At 34.2% G+C, this 24,059-nt stretch overlaps 1 protein-coding gene across 1 annotated transcript in view; it reads right to left on the bottom strand.

Moving 5' to 3' along the window:
• The window catches only part of TTC21A (tetratricopeptide repeat domain 21A), a 323,520-nt gene that overhangs the window by 259,396 nt on the left and 40,065 nt on the right, over window positions 1-24,059 (bottom strand). The window contains exons 3-5 of the mRNA XM_033931720.1: window positions 23,907-24,017; window positions 7,992-8,158; window positions 5,220-5,342 (exon numbers count right to left, since the gene is read on the bottom strand). Of these exons, the coding sequence (XP_033787611.1) occupies window positions 5,220-5,342; window positions 7,992-8,158; window positions 23,907-24,017 (401 nt within the window). The remainder of the gene's footprint in view (window positions 1-5,219; window positions 5,343-7,991; window positions 8,159-23,906; window positions 24,018-24,059) is intronic.

Genomic DNA, 24,059 nt, shown 5'->3' with positions numbered 1-24,059 from the left:
AAAAAAAAAGCCTAAATATGGTCTTAGGGATATTTGGAGCATTCAAGGTTTCAAGGTTTATTAAATATTTGATGAATCGCTATATCTTTATACAAAGCGATGTACATAATAATACAATAAGTTAAGTTAAAATACAAACAATATATATAAACATTAGAAGTAAGACAAGACTAACAACAATTGGAAGGGAAGGGGGGTTAAAGTTACATCTGTTATAATGAGAAACACATTTAAGGGAAAAACATTGAGGAGGAAGGAAATTCTTAAAACAAAAATTAGGATAAATTTTATATATTAAAAGCCTGTTTAAAAAGAAATGTTTTCAGAGATCTCTTGAAGGAAGAAATGTCTTTTTCAATTTTTATATTTTGGGGCAATGAGTTCCACCATTGGGGGCCCACTACCGAGAACATATCTAATCTACGAGTGCCTATTATTTTTAATGAGGGAACAAATAATAGATTTTGGGAAGATGATCTTAATGCACGTGCAGAACTATGCACGTGCATTTTAGAAATTAGCATTGAGATTAAGCAATATCTCAATGGCCACAAATTTGGTCTTGGAGGATGAGATGTACAATGTCTGCATCTATGAGACAAATATGTTTTTTTCTTTTGGATAGAGCATTTTGGACCCCAGTTAGATTACAAAAGTTAAATAGTTCAAAGTCTAATAGATGGTGGCATTGTAATCTTGAAGAAGGGACTTTAGACCATCTTTTGTTTCATTGTCCCTATATCTTAGCCTTTTGGAACTCAATATGGGATCAAGTAAATTGTTTATTGGAAAACCACGTGGCATTATCTTATGATACAGTACTATTTGGAATGTCTATGAGAAAAAAAGAGTCAAATATCTTCACATAATAACATCCTTTTATTGATCATGACTGGAGTTGCCATTCAACACATCACTAATAATTGGAAAGATCACAGTAGACTCAATTTTAAGTTTTGGTGGAATTCATTATGTCTAATGTATAGAATGGAAAGATCATTAGCTATACAACATGGAAATTATAAGAACTTTATTAAAATTTGGGAGCCATTAACATCCTTTTGTAATGATTAAACACCATTTTTTCTATTGAAATATACACCAGTTATTGTAGAGAGGGGGGAGAGTATTATATTTTATTGTTCATTTTAGAAAATAGTGGGATTGGTGGGAGGGGAGAGGGATAAATATATGTATTACACGATTTAATGGTAAGAATATCAAGTGATGTTTTCCATGTTGCTGTTTTGATATTTGTACACTTGATGACAGATTGAAAATGAATAAAGATTAAAAAAAAAAAAAAAATCTGCCCACTGGCTCTCAATTACTTATCGGATAACGTATAAAATCTTGCTATTAGCTTTCAAAATAAGACAGACTTCAACAAAATATTTTGATAATTTCATTCCTCTGTCACCTTACTTACAACACTACACGTCAGTATTTTTTCAGTTCCAGAATCCACTTTATGGAACACTCTCCCAATCTTTCTCAGATTGGAGAAATCTTTCGATAAGGTCAAAACATCACTGAAAACATATCTATTCTAGAATGCCTTTAATTGTTCTTCATTCAGTCAAAAAGCCTAACTTTCTACAGAGATAATAACAAAGGATTGATTTCCAGCAAGGTGTGAATCTGAACCCCCATCTTTTGATTTTTCCTCCCCATCTTTTCTATCTTAAAATTGTAGTTCTCCCCAGTTACCCCTTCTCTCTCCTGTATCTTCTTTTCATGTGTTATCCTGTCTTCATATGGTATTTTGACCTTCTCTCCTACAGCAATGTAATTTCTCTATTTTACTTTGTATTATATATTGTAAACTGCCTTGATGGCTTCAATTGGCAATACAGTAAAACCTTGGATTGCAAGTAACTTGGTTTGAAAGTGTTTTACAAGACAAGCAAAACATTTGATTAAATTTTAACTTGATATACAAACAATGTCTTGCAATACAGGTACATACAGAATACATACATCATAACTGAGCCGATGGTTCTTCTCTCTCTGACGCTATAGGAGTGTAATGACTGTTCTAAACAAGCAAAGTCTTGCAATACGAGTACATACTGTACAGCAGGGGTGCCCACACTTTTTGGGCTTGCGAGCTACTTTTAAAATGACCAAGTCAAAATGATCTACCAACAATAAAATTAAAAAAAAACACAACGCACACTGTACGCATAGAAAATGTTAATTATCATTCCTATTCCAGGGTTTTTCAAAGAGGTCAAAGCAGATGACTCTATGCACTATCACCTCAGTAACACTCATAGGCTCCCTGCGCTAAAAAACTCTATTGCGGTTTAGTAAAAGGAGACCTTAGTGTAAAATATAGACAGCAGATATAAATTCAGACACATTTTGATCACTAAATTTAAAATAAAATCATTTTTCCTACCTTGTCTGGTGATTTCATGAGTCTCTGGTTGCACTTTCTTCTTCTGACTGTGCATCCAATCTTTCTTCCCTTCTTTTAGCCTGTATGCTTCCTCTCCTCCAGACCTCGTTCCCTCCCCCAACTTTTCCTTCCTCTCTCCCTGCCCTTTCTTTCTCTCTGCCTCCCTTTCTTTTTTTTCTGTTTCTCTTTTTTCCTTCTGTCTCCCTGCCTGCCCTTTTCCTTTCTTTCTCCCTGCCCTCCCCCAAGCCACTGCCACTGCCATCGGGGACCAGGACTCAAACCGCCACCAATAACAGGCCCGAAAGCCGACGACGCCCCAAGCTCTCCCTGCTTCGGCCGACAGCATTCCTCTCCCCGACGTCAATTCTGCCTCGGGGAGAGGAAGGCTGATTGGCCCAAGATCGCGATCGACCTATTGGGGGAAATGCTGCCGGGTCCTGCCTTCGCGGAAACAGAAAGTAGGCAGGACCCGGCAGCAAGAAGAGCAAATGCTTCACTAACCTGTCTCCCGCCTTAGCCCATAGCGAGCGCTTGCTTCAGGGCTCTCAACATGTGCGTGCCGGCTTCCCTTCTCCCCCCCCACCCCCGGACATAACTTCTGGTTTCGGAGGGAAGAGAAGGGAAGCCGGCACGCACACGTTAGAACCACGGAGCATAAGTTCGCTACGGGCTGAAATCTCCAAGCCGGGTTTTTTTTTTGTTTTTTTTAAATGTTCAGCAGCGGCGGCAGCAGCAGATGTCAGCTGGGCGGACTGCCCAGCTAAAAGGCCCTAGAGAGAACACTGGAGAGGAAGGCTGATCGGCCCGGTAGATCAGGACGGCAACACGAGTCTATCACGGAACCCGGGATGGGCTCCGCGATCGACTCGCGTTGCCTTCCTGAGCTAATGGTCGATCGCGATCGACGTGTTGGGCACCCCTGCTGTACAATATACACACGTCACATCATCACAACTGAGCTGATGATTCTTTTCTCTGATGCTGCAGGAGTGTAGTGACTGTTCTAAACGAGTGAGGTCTTGCAATACAAGTACATACAGTATTTTGTATTAAAGTTTTTTGGTTGTGGAATGAATCGTCTTGAGTTTCCATTATTTCTTATGGGGAAATTCGCTTTGATATACGAGTGTTTTGGATTACAAGCATGTTTTCGGTATATTTTGTATTAAAGCTTTTGGATTGTGGAATGAATCGTGTGCGTTTCCATTTTTTCCTATGGGGAATTTGCTTTGATATATGAGTGCCTTGGATTACAAGCATGCTTCTGGAACAAATTATGCTCGCAAACCAAGGTTTTACTGTATATCAAAATAATAATAAACTTGGAAGCTTGTTTACTTACCTGCTCAAGGGATCTATATCAAGTACTATGATTGAAAACGGATATAAAGTTCTATACCAGTGGTATTACATCGCAAAGTGCCTGCATAACATGTTTAATGCAAGAACCATTTTGTGCTAGAGGTTGTATGGAGAACAAAGAGACTTAGACCACATTTGGTGATCTTGTTCTAAAGTACAGCAATATTGGAGTAATATTCTTGCACTGTTGCATATTATACACATTTCTTACCCTTGTACACCGGACAGTTAACTTCTGCACTTTAAAGCACCAGTGGCAAAAACAACCCATAAATTTGCTACTTATTTGTTCACTGCAGGCAAATTACTTTTGATTCAATTCTAGAAGCAAGTTAATACATCAACGCTGGACTCAGTATTGTGTAAATTAAACTTTATTTTTTTTAATGTCAAAACTGAAGTGCAAAGGAACAGAAGGTTGGTGTTCTTTCACAAAAACATGGGATGCTTATATCACATGGAAAAACTCACATTAATCAAAAATGCTATGTTACCTGTTTGTTGGGTTTTATCAGGAGTTGGCTGAATAGTACAAGATACGTATGTTTAGGGGAGGATATTTTCTGGGGATTACAGGTTACAGAAAGGTGCTCTGATTGAGCAGCTGTCCACTGAAGGGATTAAGGCATGACATTAATCCCCCCAGTGGTTGCTGTCTCCCTCCCTCTCCCCTGAAACGGAATACCAGGCTCTGTAAGCTTCAGGCATTATGGAAATTCTTAACAGAGCAGGAACAGGTCTGAGGAGTACCCTAATGGTTAGTGCAGTGGACTATAAATCAAGGGACCCAGGTTCAAATCCCACTTCAACTATTTTTTAAATTATGAGCCCTCCAGAAATAGAAAAATGACCTACTGTATCTAAATATATAAGGCATTTGCAAGCCTAAAGGCTACTGAAGTGGTGTACATTGGGTATAGTAGGTATTTTTCTATTCCTGGAGGGCTCACAATTACAAAAACAAAGAGTTAAAGTAGGATTTGAAAATGGGTTCCTTGGTTTACAGTCCATTCCACTAACTACTAGGCTGACCCTCTGTTCTGCATGGATATCTATTTGGCCATTTTCTAAGAATGCTGGTAGACAGACATCCATGTCCCTTATTCCATCCCCCCCTCATTCAAAATTTGGATATTTCAGTTTATAAAATACAGTAGATGTTCATGCTGGACGTTTCAAGTGCACAGATTCATCTCACATATTTTTGAACAGGCTGTATCCTGTTCAAAAATACATGTGAGATGGGCATTTGCTTAGGACATTCTGACTTAGATTTCCCTATTTTGAATATAAGTCTTTATTCTGACTTGGACATCCTTTTGAAAATGTCTCTCCACATGTCTTTTGGGAAACAATATTTTAGGACAAATGGCCAACTTTAAGGTAAATTAATATATAGTTCACAAGAAATAAAGAAAAGTTTAAAAGAAAGGGACAGAACTAGTTATCATACCTTTCCTATTATTGCAAATATATCATTAGTGTCTTGTATTCCTTCATTTAGGTATTTGATTGACTTCTTTACAATAAAATCTTTGCCAGATGTGAAATCCACCCATCCTTTGAGCACTAAACTCTGAAATAATAAAAAATATAATATATATCAAATGTTAAGTAATACTGTAAAAATATTTTTTATCACTGTTGCAATTAATACTGTACTAACAAGAAACCTATACCAACAAAAACATTTTGAAAAATAATTAATATCAATAAAGGGAATAAAATTATTACTCCAAAGCAGTGATGGCTGTGTTAGAAGCATGCTTGCCAAGCCATAACACTTGTCATGTAAGGAAAGTTACCAGTAGGATCCTGAGATTTTAATATTATTCTGCCTCTATCTAGCTGCCAGCCTAATGGACCAGAAGCAGCTAGTCTTATTGGTTGCACTTTAATGGTGCGTTTATAACAAAATGTATATGTGAGAAGTCTAAAAGACTCCCAGATCCAGTTCCAACAGAACACAAATGCCATACTCTATAGAATAGATCACAGTGAGATAAAGTACTTCATACGTTTCATTATGGCAGATGAGGAAGATGTGTCTGCAGGAGTACGCAGCATAGCTAATTGTTTCACCACCATATGCTTGCCATTATCATTTCAACAGTTTCATGACTACTCTTTCTGAGTCTGAATTTTGTGTTAATCACACACCTCTGGCATGCGCTCATAGACAGATCTTCCTCATCTGCCATGACGAAACGTATGAAGTTCTTCCTCTTGCTGTGACCCAACAATGAAGATTACAGTAATCCAACTGCAGGTTCAGTAACATTGATGTATGAGCTTCACAAGAACCAGCCATGTCTACTTCTTGGGGGGGGGGGGAAACAAACCAGAGGTAGTCTCATTACTTTTCAATCAGCCCTTGTAATGAAAAACTGCACTGGCTTACAGCACAAACTATGGCTACTCATGACCATAAAACTACTACAGAAGCAATTTTCAAGTTAAACATGGAATTTGCAGCCTTGCAAGTATACTGTATCTGCAGAACTGCAAATACATATTCAAAGGGAAACCTCAATTTGCAGCACACAGCAGTTACAAATATATAAGAAATAAAAGGCCCATTATTAGTACTTTTGCTCCAATGACTTAATCATAGCTTTCCTGCCCTTTTCTGAACACCATAATGCCCTCATTTTGTCACTTTGGCATTTTAAAGCTGCCATGAAAGGCGGTGGACACTGGAGGATTAAGTGACTTGCCCAGGGTCACATGGAGCAGCAACGGGATTTGATCTCATAACCTCTGAGGAAGGGCTGTGGTTCACTGGTTGAGCTGCTGCCTTTGCACCCAGAGGTTGTGAAATCAAATCCTGGTGCTGCTCCTTGATACCCTGGGCAAGTCACTTACTGGGGGATGCATAAAACTGACCAATGGTGTCCTGATTGTTGCTAAACCTGTTTGACCAGTTTAGCGATCAATCAGATAGGATTCCGCAATGCCCACTTAACAATCTGTTCCGATCCAACCCATGCAAATTAGTAAAACGCCATGCAAAATAGCCAATAGCTAATAGCGACTGATGCACAAATATTGCTTGGCTATTCAGCATCGGGTTTTACCAATCGTAAAATCCAATTGCTCTAGACCTGTTGGTAACTGGTCTGCCTGGGTTTTTTTTTCAATGGCACAGATATTTTGCGTGTATTACACATGCAAAATATCTGTCTCATTTTTTAAAAAATGAACAAAATCCCCAACCGCCGCCGCAAGCCCTCCCCAGTGACCCCTGAAAATCATGTGTCCCCCCCCTGGCAAATGCAGTGACCCCCTCAAACATAAAACGGCAGGAGAAGCTTGATGCATCTGAGCCAATCAGGGTCTTCCTTGGGCTCCTTCCTAAGGAAGTCCCTGATGCACAGGGAGGGGCCTAAGGCCCAGTGTCATCGTCAAGGAAGGAAGAGCTGGAGGTTTTTTTGGTACCTCCTGCTCCCAAATTTTAAGGTACAGGACAGGGGGGCCTGGAGGAAGAAGTGGGCATCCCTCCTGCCTTTTTTCAGGGGGGAGAGGGAGTGGGCATCTCTCCTGACATTTTTTGGGGGTATTGGCGGCTCAGGGTACCGGCCCAGGGTGGGAAGGCATGGCGCAGTGGGCTTTTTTTTCAATGGGACAGCTTAAAACAGCACAACATCTGTGCCATTAAAAACAAAAAAGCAGAAGCCCTAACAGCAATGACAGGAGGCTTCTTTCCTGTCACTGCTGTAGGGTTTTGCGCATGTGTCAATCGCTCACTGAGCGATTGAATTGGTCGTGTTTGCATGCAAATGATTTCTTCCTCCGTGCAAATCATTTGCATGCAAACTTGTTTGTGCATCGATCGCTGTTGGGGAATCGGCCAGCGAATCAGCCAACAGCGATCCGCTTGGTAATACTGACTGACTTTTGTGCATCTAGGCCCTAATCCTCCAGTGTCCACAGCTTTGAATGTCAGCATTTGAAATTACAAAGTGACAAAAGGCGCTATACAAGCTACCATTCCCTTTCCCTATAGTAAGAAGGACAATTTTCAGTGGGGTTTTTAACATGGTAAAATAGCTAGCTATTTATGCATATAAAAAAGCTTTGAAAATTGTCCTCTATATAATGAACTGCAATATGTTCACATAGTAACATTCTGTAATTAACTAGAGATACTGGATTTTTTGATATCATATATTTTGATTTGAAATGGTATGATTTACAGACACTGCACATAAGCAACCTTTCATACCTCTTTTGATTTGTTAGAAACCTTTAGCATTCGATCAATGTATTCTTTTGCTTTATCATTTCGACCCACAAGCCACAGGAATATTGCTCCATAGTATAATGCTTTGGCTCCAGCAGTCTTCTGAATTTCTTTTAGTTTATTTTCTAGTTCCAAAACAGCATCCCGGTCTACAAATCAGAAGAAAACCATGAGCAGATATCTATACAATTTGTAATAAACTAAAATAACAGAATAATTTTCAAAGGGAATGTACAAAAATATCCATATACATCTATACTTGCTATTTGAGAAAATTTATGCATTACCTTTGAAAATGTAAAAGGATGCATATCCAACACCTCCCAACAGTATTTGCGTAGTTTTTCAATGATGACATTTCCTATGTGTGGGTGAGCTTTATTGTGAAGTATGAGTGGCCCAGCCAAGAGCAACTGAGGTTGGGTTTTGTGCATTTTTTGCAAAAAATCACGATAATTCACTGCTGTGACACTTCTTCCACATGGAACTTTGTCTGTGATGGAACTTTGTGATGATGATGCCTTCATGATCATAAACAAAAATCATCATTTGTTTGACTTTTGATTGAGCTTGTCAAAATTTTTTGGTCGTGGGGAAGATGGAGCTCTCCATTCGTTAGACTGTACGGCTCAAAGTCTCTGAGCCACGTTTCATCAATAGAAACAATGCGATTCAAGAATGCCTGAACTTCAACGTCGAATCTTTGTTTCTTTTTTTTTTTTTTTTCAAATTCTTTATTCATTTTTCATCTTACTTCAAGTATATAATATTATATCAATTGAATCATACACATCACTTGAAATTCTTTCTGTTGTCATCTTAAATACATAAATTATCTCCCTTCCCCACCCACCCTTTTCATAAATATTGTAATCAGAAAATATATGGAAATTAAATAATACACTGCTTGCAGATACTGACTTTTGTACAAATCTTATGGAAAAAATGGAAGAATATTTTCAAATTAATGATATAGAAGAAATTTCCATAGAGACTTTATGGGATGCTTTTAAAGCATACATTAGAGGACAAATTATTTCTTATTCAGCAATGCAAATAAAAAAAGAAAAAAAACAATTTACAGAATTAGAAAAACTAATAAAGTCTCTAGAATCAAAATTAATTGAAAAATGGGATTATTTGACACAACAAGAATTGTTAAAAACTAAAGGTAAATATAATGAAATTTCTTCAAAAATCATTAGAAAATATTTATTTGTACAACAAGCTCTGTATTATGGAAATTCAAATAAAGCAGGAAGAATGCTAGCAAATTATCTCAAAGCAAAAAAAAAACAAAACAAAAATAATTGCAATTCAAAATGAGAATAGAAAAATGTTATCTCACAATGATCACATAATGAAACAATTTGTGAAATTCTATAAAAAATTGTATTCTTCCGAGCCTTATTCAGAAAAGGAAAAAGATGGTTTAGAATTTCTAAAGTTAATAAAAGGACCGAAAATTCCTGAACATATAAAACGAAGTTTAGAAGAACCAATATCCTTAAAAGAATTAGATACAGCATTGAAGTCCCTTAGGGTTGGATCCGCTCCAGGTGGAGATGGTTATACAGTAGAGTTTTATAAATCATTTCAAAACATTACAATGCCCTATTTATTAAAATTATATCAGACACAACTAAATAAAGGTTATATCACAGGTACTATGGCTGAATCAATAACTATAGTTTTACCTAAGCCAAATAAAGATCCCACTTTGGTTTCAAATTATAGATCTATTTCTTTAATAAATGTAGATGGAAAAATTTTGACCAAGGCATTAGCATTAAGATTGGCTAAAGCTCTCCCTTTCATTATTGATATGCATCAGACAGGTTTTGTTGCTCAAAGACATTCATCTCATAATACTAGATTGGCACATCACATGTTATATTTGACAAAATCCATTAATGACCCAACATTCTCTATTTCATTAGACGCTGAAAAAGCTTTTGATAGAGTGGAATGGACCTTCATGTTTCAGGCAATGGAATGGTTTGGTATAGGATCCGGTTTTATACAAATAATAAAAGCATTGTATAACTCCCCTGTTGCTAGATTATACATCAATAATAATATTTCAGAAAAATTTATTTTGCAAAGGGGAGTTAGACAAGGATGCCCACTATCTCCACTGCTTTTTGATATCGTTTTAGAATCCTTGTTATTAGCTATAGAACAAACAAGGGAGATACAGGGTATTCCACATTCAGATAGAGAATATAAATTATCAGCATATGCTGATGATATTTTACTTTATTTGAGAAATCCGGAAACAACCATTCCAAATTTGCTTGAATTGATTGAAAAATTTGGAAAATTTTCAGGATATAAAATAAACTGGAATAAATCAGAAGTACTTCCACTCAATGTACATTGTACAAAAAGTCTATTTGATTCATTTTCTTTTATTTGGAAAGAAGAAGGAATAAAATACTTAGGAATTTGGATTACAAAAACTGTAGATGAGACAATGAAAATTAATGAAAAAAATATATTACGAGGGCGTGGCTTGGAGCGCGCACGATATGGCAGCTTAACCGCAGAGCTCCTGAGTCCCAGGCAACAACTGAATAAAATAAAACTATTTATTTACTTGTCCGACTTAAAAATAATAAAAATCAACGGCGGAAATGGCAGCGATAAGGCAAGGAAAAAATGAAAAACCTTGTACTTCGGGAGTGTCGGCAAAAAGGTCAAAGGTAACCCCTGTATCGCCGTCCAGCGTACCAATCCCGCTGGAAGCAGATGAAATTAATGAAAAAGCTGACATCATGGCGGAATTATTTAAAATAAAAATAATGCTGACTGATAATGCCAACAAATTATCAGAAGTGAAGGAAGAGTTGATTAACCTGAAACAAGAAATCCAAACTGACAGACAAAGAATGTCTGTGATGGAGGAAAGAATCTGTCAGTTGGAAACTTTCACACAAAAGTGTGAAGAGGAAAAGAAAAATGTAACAGCCTTAAAAAATCAACTAATTGATATGGAGAATCGAGGAAAAAGAAAGAATATTAGAATCCTTGGCTTAGCTGAAAATATTGAAGGAGAAAACCCTATACAGTTCTTGGAAAATCTTTTGCCTAAACTGCTGCAGCTGAATTCTAAATGGCCGTTGGAGATAGAACGTGCCCACAGAATCCCCACAAGAAAACAAACAAACCAGACAGCTCCTAGACCTCTGATCTTCAAAGTATTAAGATACCAACAAGCATTTGAGATCTTAAAAGTGGCAAAAGCAAAAAAAAAACCTAAAGTATAAAGGATCTAAACTGATTTTTGTTCCTGACTTTGCTAAAGATACTGCAAATATAAGGAAACAATTCCTTACATTCAGACAACAATTAAAAGAAAAGGGCTACATGTATGGTCTTTACTATCCGTCTACAATGAGAATTTCTACAGGAAATAAATCTATGTATTTTCAAGATCCTGCTAAACTGAAAGAATTTTTGACACAAGAAGAACCAATGTCTACATAATAAAGCAGAATAAAGCAAATTTATCTAATGAAAATAGATGGAAATAAAGAAAGAAAAAAGAAGAGGAACTAATGTCTACATATAATCAGAATAAAATGGAAGTTTCATCTGAAGAAAGGATATAGAAAATGCAAGATAAAATAAGAATGACAATTTTTGATTCAAATTTTATTACAATATATTGAATTTTATGACTTAAATTAATTTTTGATTTTATTCCATCCATTAAAAAAAAAAAAATATTTTATAATTTTTGATTCAATTATTATTAATATATTGGATGTTATGATAAATTTACATTATAATTGAATTGAATACTATTATAGAATTATTGCATATATATTTAATACTGCTATTATTAATTGGAAAAAAAAAAAAAAAAAAAATTATTTTAGATTTGATTAAATGAGTGTGGAAATTATTATAACATAGATATTTAATTCCTATACATATTATGTTATTATAAATGATGATGTTTAAAAATGTTATTATTACAATATGATATATGGAATTAGAATTATATTTTACATATATTAAATTTATTGTAGGGAGAATATATTATTTTTATCTAAGACTTGAAAATATTAAGATGATTTATCCAATTATAATTTATATGAATTACTACATCTATATTTAATTCTGCTAATATTAATGGAAAAATTTTTTTGGATTCGGTTAAATGAATGGGAAATTATTATAACATAGGTATTAATTATAAAATCTTTTTGATATAAATATTTATCTATACATATTACGATACTATAAATGATGATTTTCAAATATATAAAATGATTTACTAAAATATTTATTATTATATATATTATATATATAGGAATAGATATATCTAATTTGAATATATGAAATTAGAACTATATATGAAATATATTTAATTTATTGAAGGGGTAATATATTATTTATATCTAAGACTTGAAAAGATTAATATGATTTATCAAATTTAATTTGATATGAACTATAATATACAAGGGGATTTAATGAAGGTTTAAATGAATAATAAGGTGGATAAAGAAATATGAAATGTATTGAATTAGAGAATATTTTTATGAATGATTAGTTGCCTGGGGGAGGGGATTTAGGTTTTGCATGACCAATGTGTGTTCCAGGACAAACATTGATAGTGGGAGGGTCGGGAGGGAAAATAGAGGGTGGGAATGGGAATCAATATATATTAATTGTGCTGAGATCTAATCATGTATATTATCATAGAATATTGGTTAAAATTTAATGATAAATAAGATGGATATAAAAATTTATTCTATGAATGTCAATGGTTTAAATCATCCTATTAAGAAAAAGAAAATATTATCGTTCCTTAAAAATCAAAATGCGGATATCTACTTCATACAAGAGACCCATCTTTCTGAAACTGAATCTAAAAAATTATCTGGGGGTTGGATTTCTAAATGTTTATTTGCACCGGCTTTAAAGAAAAAAGCTGGAGTGGCTATTCTGATAAACAAAAAATGCAATGCGAATTTCAAATTAATAAATTATGACCCCTTAGGTAGATGGGTGCATGTCGAAATGGATCTGGGAAATACAACCATGAATTTATTCAATTTATATGCTCCTAATACGAATCAAATGGAGTTTTTCAAACAAATTCAACAATTACTTTTACCACTGGCTACATCTAATTTAATAGTAGCAGGAGATTTCAATGCTGTAATGGATCCAATTTTGGATAAAAAACCAAGTAGAATTATGAAATCATTAGGCTTAGATAATTTGATTCAATTTTGTGATTTAGTAGATATATGGCGTATTCTTCATTTTAATGATCAGGAATTTTCTTTTTGTTCTCAGGTCCACAAATCCTTTTCACGAATTGATTATATATTTGTTTCTAATAACCTAGCGCAGCGTGTGATAAAAGCAGTTATAGATCCTATTATAATTTCGGATCATGCTGGTGTGTGGATTAATCTTCAAAATTATGATATTGAACATTTAAATTCAATTTGGAGATTTAATAATACTTTTTTAGCGGATTCAAATTTTCTCGAAGAATTTAAATTAAAAATACAAGAATTTTTTCAAATTAATGATTCAGATAATATTAATGCTGAGATTTTATGGGACGCTTTTAAAGCAACAATGAGAGGGAATATTATTTCATACTCAGCATATATTAATAAACAACATAAAAAACAATTTCTTGAATTAGGAAAACAAATTAAATTATTAGAAAATAAATTAATTGAAAAATGGGAAAATAAAACATTACAAGATTTATTAAAATTAAAAGTTAAATATAATGAGATTTCTTCTCAATTTGTGAGAAAAGATTTATTTAATAGACAAGTTCAATTTTACGGAAATTCAAATAAAGCTGGAAAATTATTGGCAAATTTCCTTAAAGCAAAAAAAAGAAAATCCAAGATTATTGCAATTAAAGATATACAAGGTAATACACACACTAACAATAAAGACATTTTAAGACAATTTCTTGATTTTTATAAAGATTTATATTCTTCTGAATCTTATGAAAATAAAGAACAAGATGGACAAAAATTTTTAAATTCATTTATTGGACCAAATGTTCCAGATCATATAAAAAGAAGTTTAGAAGAACCTATATCTTTAAAAGAAATAGAATCAGCATTGAAGTCTCTTAGAGTTGGATCCGCTCCGGGTGGTGATGGTTATACGGTTGAATTTTATAAATCATTTCAAAACATTATTTTACCATATCTATTAAAATTGTATCAATATCAAATGAATAATGGAAATATATCAGGTACTATGGCTGATTCATTAATTATTGTCTTACCAAAACCAAACAAAGATCCTACCTTGGTTTCAAATTACAGGCCTATTTCCTTATTAAATGTAGATGGTAAATTAATTTCTAAAGTACTAGCAATAAGATTGGCAAAAGCTCTTCCTTTCATTATTGATGTACATCAAACAGGATTTATTGCTAAAAGACACTCATCACATAACACCAGATTAGCATTTCACTCTTTAAATTTAGCAAAAAATATGAATGATCCAACTTTTATGCTATCTTTGGATGCAGAAAAAGCATTTGATAGAGTAGAATGGAAATTTATGTATCAATCTCTAGAATGGTTTGGAATAGGACCCGGTTTTATTAAAATGATTCAGACATTGTATAGCTCTCCTGGTGCAAGATTATATATAAATAACAATTTATCAGATAAATTTAATTTGCAAAGGGGAGTTAGACAAGGATGTCCTTTGTCTCCCTTACTTTTTGATATTGTTCTAGAACCCTTGTTAATTGCAATTAATCAAACTAAGGAGATAAGGGGAATCCCATTTTCTTACTGGGAATATAAACTTTCTGCATATGCAGATGATATCTTATTATATTTGAGAGAACCGGGGATTACTATTCCAAATTTACTTCATCTTCTAGAGGAATTTGGAAAATTCTCTGGATATAAAATTAATTGGAGTAAATCAGAAATTCTTCCAATTAATGTTCACTGCACCAAAGGATTATTTGATTCATATTCATTTATTTGGAAAGAGGAAGGATTAAAATATTTAGGAATTATGATCAAAAATACAATTGATGATACAGTCAAAGAAAATGAAAAACTTTTATTGAAAAAAATTACAGAAATGTGTGAACAATGGAATCCTTTACATCTTTCATGGTGGGGAAGAATTCAAACAATTAAAATGATGATATTGCCTGTAGTTTGTTATCAAATGAGTATGATACCAATATTTTTTCAGGGGTCCTTTTATAAAAAATTAAACAATATTATTACAAAATTTGTTTGGTTTGGGAAAAGACCCAGAATTGCTTTAGTATCTTTACAAAGACCAATTATGGAGGGAGGGGTAAATTTTCCAAATTTTTATAGGTACCATCAAGCCTATATTCTAAGACAGGGTATGTATTGGATCCTCCCAGATCTCATGGAGAATGTACCAGATTGGCTATATTTAGAATGGCGGCTCCTGTTCCCATTACATTTAGATCATTTAATTAGTATAACAATGCCCAGAAGATACAAAGAAAACAGAATATTATTAGACACTTGGAAAACATTAAGATATATAAATAACCTATCACCAGATCCAATTTGTAAATCACTAAATCAATCTATTTGGGTAAACTCCAGGATCAAAATTGGCGGATTTAAGATCGTCTGGAAACAATGGATAAGTGCAGGTATACGAACATTAAATGATGTCATTTCAGAAGGTTCACTGCTTAGTTTTTCACAATTGCAAAATAAATTTGGCTTAAATAAATCACAATATTTTAAATGGATGCAATTGAAGCAGGCCATTCAGGTAGGGTTCCCTGAATGGAAAAATCTTAATACTCAATATAGTCTGCAGGTTTTATGTTTCCAGGCGGATTTCTTGGGTCACCAAGCCGCAAAATGGTACAAATTGATATATGGATTTTTAAATAAAAAAAAGAAAACTGGTCTTAGGGATATTTGGAGTATTGAGATTGGACAGACAATTTCTGCGTCTCAATGGCCACGATTTTGGTCCTGGAGATTAAGATCTACAAAGTCAGCATCTATGAGTCAAACATGGATGTTTTTATTACATAGAGTGTTATGGACCCCTACGCGCTTGCAAAAGATAGATAATACTAGATCCAATAGATGCTGGCATTGTAAAATAGAAATAGGGACGTTAGATCATCTAATTTTTTTTTGTCCCTGTGTAAATGCCTTTTGGAATATGATTTGGCCCCAAATTAACAAATTACTAGAAAATCATGTAGGACTCTCATATGACACTGTATTATTTGGAACTGCAATGAGAACTCAGAGTCCGATCTCAGTAAACAATAATAAACTACTATTAATATTGACAGGAGTCGCCATGCAACAAATAACTCAGAATTGGAAAGACTATACCAAATTAAATTATACGTTCTGGTGGAACTCTGTCTGTCATATATACAAAATGGAAAAAGTAATAGCATTACAACACGGGAACATTCATAATTTCAATAAAATTTGGCAACCATTGACTAATTATTCTAATGATTAGATTTCTTAGCACAATTATAATACTTATATAGAAAAGGGGAGGGACATGTATAATTTTTAGAATCATTAATTGGAAAAAGGGGAGGGATGTATAACTTTTGATTATATATAATATATACTGTTTATAAATTAAGTTGTATTAATGATAGATACAATGATATATAGTAATTAATTATATCACTTGAATTTCAAACATTGTAAAAATTGAAAAATTCAATAAATAAAATTTAAAAAAAAAAAAGAAAAAAATATATTACAAAAAGTGTCAGAAATGTGTGAGCAATGGAATCCTCTGTGCATATCCTGGTGGGGGAGAATACAAACTGTAAAAATGATGATATTACCAGTAGTTTGTTACCAAATGGGTATGATACCAATTTTTTTTCAGGGGTCATTTTATAAAAAACTGGATAAGATGTTAACAAAATTTATTTGGCTTGGAAAACCCCCCAGAATTGCTCTAGTATCATTACAAAGACCAATTGCGGAGGGAGGGGTAAATTTTCCAAATTTTTATAGGTACCATCAAGCCTATATTATGCGTCAGGGTATGTATTGGATCCTCCCAGAACCCATTGAACATATACCAGATTGGTTCTGGTTAGAATGGAGATTAATGTTTCCTTTACGTCTAAGTCATGTTATCAGTATTCAAATGCCAAGGTTATATAAGGATCACAAAATATTGGTTGATACTTGGAAAACTATAAGATATATAAGTAATCTAACTCCTATTCCAATAACTAAATCAACGACTCAAACAATATGGCTCAATCCAAAGATCAAAGTTGGCGGTTTTAAAATTATCTGGAAACATTGGATGATTGCTGGAATTCGGATTTTAGAAGATGTAATAAATAAAGGTAAACTGCTTGAATTTTCACAATTGCAAAATAAATTCGGTTTGAATAAATCACAATATTTCAGATGGATGCAATTGAAGCAGGCCATTCGGATTTTAGAAGATGTAATAAATAAAGGTAAACTGCTTGAATTTTCACAATTGCAAAATAAATTCGGTTTGAATAAATCACAATATTTCAGATGGATGCAATTGAAGCAGGCCATTCAGGTAGGGTTCCCTGAATGGAAAAATCTTAATAATTATCATAATATAGAATTCTTATGTTTTCAGATAGATTCCATGGGTCACCAGGCCGCAAGGTGGTATAAATTAATATCTGAATTTGTATATAAAAAGAAAAAAAATGGTCTTAGAGATATTTGGAGCATTGAGATTAAGCATCAGATCAATGCATCTCAATGGCCACGACTTTGGTCTTGGAGGATAAGATGTACACTGTCAGCATCTATGAGACAAACTTGGTTTTTTATTTTACATAGAGCTTTATGGACCCCTACACGTTTACATAGAATTGATAGCTCTAAGTCTAATAGATGCTGGCATTGTCATCTTGAAGCAGGGACATTAGATCATCTTTTATTCTATTGTCCATTCATATTAACATTTTGGAAATCAATTTGGCCCCAAATCAATAGGATGTTAGAAAATCCTGTAGCCTTGACATACGATACAATTCTATTTGGTACTGCAATGAGATCTCAAAGTCAAATTTCATCAAATAACAACAAACTTTTATTTATAATGACTGGAATAGCAGTACAACAAATTACACACAATTGGAAAAATTGTGACAGATTGAACTATAATTTTTGGTGGAACTCAGTTTGCCATATATATAAAATGGAACATACATTTGCAACACAAAAAGGATATATGGATAAATTCAAAAAGATTTGGGGACCATTAACAAAATATTGTAATAATTGAATTTCATTTTCCCATAATAAGAAAATAGTTAAAGAAGAAAGGGAGGGAGGGGATATGGGAGGGGGGTTTATACTCTTTATTATAAATTATAAATAAAATATTATTAATAGATGGTATTCTTACATGAAAACAATGTAATAAAGGGAAGGGAAAAAGGTTAATAATTTAAAAAATAATTGATAAAATCATTACAATATATATGTTGTATAACTTTATAAGAAAAATAATTACAGTTATATGATATATAAAATCATAAGAAATATAAGATAAGAAATGTTATGTATAAAATACATTATAGAAATATCAAGTGTATTATTAAGATAATTGTATGAAAATTTATGACACTTGTTGTTAAATGAAAAAAAATCAATAAAAAAACTTAAACAAAAAGAAAATATCACACATGTGTTAAATTCATAGAATTAATTAAACCTATATTATAACTATATACCACCCCCTTTTCCATAATTATAATTATACTTTCAGTGTAAAAAGACGTCTAATCATTACAATAAGTTATCAATGGCCCCAAAATCTTTTTAAAATTATTATAATTCCCTTTTTGTATAGCAATTGCTCTTTCCATTTTGTATATATGGCACAACGAATTCCACCAGAAGGTGTAATTAAGTCTGGTGTAATTTTTCCAATTTCTGGTGATATGTTGAATGGCGACTCCTGTCATTATTAATAAAAGTTTATTATTACTTGATGAAATTTGACTTTTTGTTCTCATAGACATTCCAAATAAATTGTATCATATGATAGAGCTACATGGTTTTCTAATAAACAATTAATTTGAGACCAAATTGATTTCCAAAAAGCCATGATACAGGGACAAAAGTATAACAAATGATCTAGAGTCCCTGCTTACAGATTACAATGCCAGCATCTATTAGACTTAGAGCTATGCAACTTTTGTAATCTAACTGGGGTCCAAAATGCTCTATGTAACAAAAAGAACTAAGTTTGTCTCATAGATGCAGACACTGTAAATCTCATTCTCCAAGACCAAATTCGTGGCCATTGAGATGCAGAAATTTGATGCTTAATCTCAATGCTCCAAATGTCTCTAAGACCAGCCTTTGGTTTTTTATTCATAAATTCAGATATCAATTTATACCACGTGTCCCAAGAAATCTGCCTGAAAGTATAAGAATTCCAGACTATACTGATTGTTAAGATTTGTTCATTCAGGGAACCCCTCCTGAATAGCCTGCTTCAGCTGCAACCATTTAAAGCTTTGTGATTTGTTTAGACCATATTTATGTTGCAACTGTGAAAAATCAAGCAGTTTACCATTTAAAATAACATCTCCTAGAATCCGTATACCTGCAATAACCTTTATTTCAGCATGGTTGCATTGTCCAGGCGTTTCTGCTGCTGTTCAGCAGTCAAGAAGTGGGGGACCCATCGTGCAGAAATTTTTCTCTTTTTTAAATTATGTGTCAGAATAGCACAGTTACTTACCGTAACAGTTGTTATCCAGGGACAGCAGGCAGATATTCTCAATAGGTGGGTGACGTCACCGACGGAGCCTCGCAGTGGACAGCCTCGCAAGCAGACTTGCTTGAAGATCTTTAAGAGCTTATGAGTGCTGCATCGTGCATGCGCAAGTGCCAGGGCGCGTATCTCCTGTGAGGTACCTCAGTTCAGATAACTAGCTAAGAAGCCAACCAGGGGAGGTGGGTGGGTTGTGAGAATATCTGCCTGCTGTCCCTGGTTTTTGAAGAGATACTATGCATTTTACCTTGCCAAAGAAATTTCATAAGGATACCGTTAAGTTTTTTAAAAAAGGACCCATGAAAAATGATTGGTATCATACTCATTTGATAACAAACCACAGGTAAGTAATATCATCATTTTACTAGTTTGAACTCTCCCCCACCAAGAAATATATAATGGATTCCATTGCTCACACAACTCTGTAACTCTTTTTAATAAAAGTTTTTCATTCTCTTTAACTGTATCGTCTAATGGAAAAGAATCAAATAATCCTTTAGAACAATACACATTTAAAGGAAGAATTTCAGACTTACTCCAATTTATTTTATAACCTGAAAATTTTCCAAATGTATCAATCAATTCTAGCAAACATGGAATAGTAGTTTCTGGATTTCTCAAATAGAGCAGAATATCATCTGCATATTCCCAATCAGAATGAGGAATACCCTGTATCCCCTTTGCTTGATGAATGGCTAATAACAAGGGTTCTAATACAACATCAAACAACAAAGGAGATAAAGGCTAGCTTTGTCTAACTCCCCTCTGCAAGTTAAATTTCTCTGACAAATTATTATTAATATTCAGTCTTGCAGAAGGGAAGCTATACAATGATTTAACCATTTGTATAAATCCAGGACCTATACCAAACCAATCTAATGTTTGATACATAAAATTCCATTCAACTCTATCAAAAGCTTTCTCTGCATCCAAGGATACAGAAAAAGCCGGATCATTCATATTTTTGGTTAAATTTAGCATATGGAACGCTAATCTAGAGTTATTAGATGAATGTCTTTTAGCAACAAATCCTGTTTGGTGTATATCAATAATATAAGGAAGAGCCTTGGCTAAGCGCAAAGCCAATATCTTAGCCAAAAGTTTACCATCTACATTTATTAAAGAGATAGGCCTGTAGTTTGAAACCAAACTATTTGGCTTAGGCAAAACAACAGTTAATGATTCTGCCTTAGTACCTGTAATACAACCCTTAGTAAGTTGTGACTGATATAAATTTAACAAATGAGGTAAAAGAAGAATTTGGAATGCTTTATAAAATTCTACTGTAAAACCATCACCACCTGGAGCGGATCCAACTCTAAGAGATTTCATCACTGTTTCTAATTCTTTTAGAGATATCGGCATTTCTAAACTTCTTTTTATATGAACCGGAACCTTAGGTCCAATAATTAAGTTTAAAAATTCTAATCCATCCTTTTCCCTGTCCACATAAGGTTCAGAAGAATACAGATCTTTATAAAAAGTTAGAAATTGATTTAATATTTTCTCAATCTGATTTTGTTTAACTCCTTTATCATCCTTAATTGTCATAATGTTATTCCTTCTTTTTTTAGCTTTTTGCCAATAGTCTTCCCGCCTTATTAGAATTTCCATAATACAATGTTTGTTTGGAGAAGATATCTTTCCTAATTAATTTTGAAGATAGTTCATTATATTTACCTTTTATTTTTAAAAGATCCTGCAACGTATTATGTTCCCATTTGTTAATCAATTTAGATTCCAAAATTTTCATTTCTTTTTCCAATTCTGAAAATTGTTTTTTAAATTGTTTTCTAATATAAGCAGAATACGAAATGATAGAGCCTCTCATGGTAACCTTAAAGGCATCCCATAAATTTTCCATAGAACTATCCTCTGATAAATTAAACAGAAAATGTTTATTTTTTATTTATTTTTATTTTAATATTCTTTATTCATTTTAAAATCTTACAACAAGTGTACAGGAATATGCCACTAATATCTGCAATATAACACTTGAAATTCTTTCACATATAATCATAGCAACATAAAAATTATATCCCAACCCACCCACCCTTCTTCAATTATTGTAATCAATCATATCATAAATACATTATAAACATATAACTTAGTATGATTTCCAATTGTAATGAGTAAACATCCTTAGATAGATATATGTACAAAAGTTGTAATTAAGAATGGGGCTAGTAAGCAAGGAGGATTGAAAGACACATCTGTCAAACTTATCCAAGGTCTTAGCCTCTCATCTAGGAGGTATACTGGCATAAGAACATGAATTGTGGGCATGTTTCAATGCTGTTTCCACAATCAAAGATTGCTGTTGAAGTTGTGGTTTATCAAAGGCTGGGGTGAACTGAAGACTGTTCAATTTTCTAGGACAAACTGAAAATGTTAGTGAAGCCTCTCTGTTCTTGAACAGAACGCCCTTCATAAGTTTGTGGAGTGGGAGCTTAACACAGTCCTTTGGTCAGTCCGCATAATCCAAGGCTTCCATGAGCTCTGCTCTATGTTTCTGTTCATACTCCATATGTATGGGGTGAACCAGTCCCATTTCTCTGATAAAAGTGGATCTCCTTATAGGTAAAGAAGGAGATGGATCTGAGGGTATACCAAAAGATTCCTCAGCAGAAAATTCAGTTTCAGGTCTAGGCTCTTGATTTGATTCCTTGTGGTGGAATGGGACATCGAACGTCGAAGAAAGCATCTTGGAAACTTTGAGAAGAATGATTTTTGGAATGCCTTGATCTAGATGAAGAGAGTCAAAAAGAAGCTCTGGAAGTATGCCTAGATGAAGGACATCATCAGAAGGACATAGAGAATGGTATCAAGAGATCAATTGACATAGAGGTGTAGAGGCTGAGCAGCCTGACCTTAATTAACATTGTGATGGTGATGGATGTCAAGATGATGAATGACATGAATAGGAGACCAACATCTAGATGAAGCTTGAAGTTGAGGCACTGAAGGTTATGAGACAGATTCTGATTGTCATAAGTCAAGATGAGCTGAGGCTGGGGTCTGCTGCATCGAAGCAAGCAGTGGTTGTGACTGCATTATTGATGCCAACTCTTGTTGCAGTAATACCTTGATCTGGTCCTGTAAGGACTGAGCAGATTCTAATGCTGGCAAAGGAAGAATTGACTCGGGCTGATGAGGGGATGCTGAAGGAGGATGATGCCTCAATGGAAAGAGTACCTGTAACAATGGGGATCGGTCAGGACATTGAGGTTTTTTGAGTAGAAGATGGAGAAGAATTTGAACTGCATCTAGATGGTGAATGGTGATGTTTGCACAGGTCATCTGAGGGTTGGCGCACCAACAAGGACGAGCCAGAGCCACCTCGAGAGAGTACAGGTGGGCTGGGAGGCCGATGTTGAATGTGGAGGTACCTGAGAAGGTGGAACTGTTTCTGCAGACATTGTAGAAGTTGACCTGAAAAACTTTTTCAAATTATATCTGATGAGCTTTCAGAGCTCTTTTTTTGCATACGACTGGAAAGATTACATGAAATGTCCCGATGCCCAGGACCAAGCCACTATACTCACCAGTTGTGAGTGTTGGTTCCTGAAATGGTCCTGTTACATTAGGAACACTTCTTAAATCTGCTAGGCATCGGGGAAATCAAAGTGAAAACTGCCGACACTAGATCAAAGGGCTCAACAGCTTGGGAGGTCAAATAAAAAGTTAGCCGAAAAGTAGTTGATGCTCCTGGCAGAGACAGAGGGCTGAAACACCCACTGGAGGCCTGAAAATTAAAACTAAAAAATGAAAGAAATGTAAATGAAGGAAATTGACAAAAAATGAAAAAAACAGAAGGCATGGGAAGATACAAAAAAGATAAGAAATTTACACTACTTCACTCCGCAGGAATTGAAGAACTGAGGATCCCACATGCCGTCGTCAGGCATGAAGGCATATTATTGGTACAGATGGTGCTAAAGTTTTCTTAAAGTGACAGTACACTTTGGTACATGTCCGTGCCAGACTCCATGGATGACATCACCCACATGTGAGAGTATACTGCCTGCTTGTCCTCAGAGAAACCTGGATACAGTATAGTGAAAAATACTGAGAAAATTCAGAAGTAATCCAACTTACCGACAATTTCACTTTTCTTATGTGCAAAGAGAAGTGATAAAATTGAACACAGTGAAATCTCTGGGACATCTCTAATTGATTCCAATTCCCTGATGGCTTCTTGTGTACGATCTGTGAAGATTATTTGAATAAAGATTGAAATAAGTCAGTTTT

Source organism: Geotrypetes seraphini, chromosome 2, assembly GCF_902459505.1.
Source record: "Geotrypetes seraphini chromosome 2, aGeoSer1.1, whole genome shotgun sequence".
NCBI classification, from domain to species: domain Eukaryota; kingdom Metazoa; phylum Chordata; class Amphibia; order Gymnophiona; family Dermophiidae; genus Geotrypetes; species Geotrypetes seraphini.
Note: the sequence above shows the minus strand (reverse complement) of the source record. Positions and strands in the feature narration are given on the sequence as shown.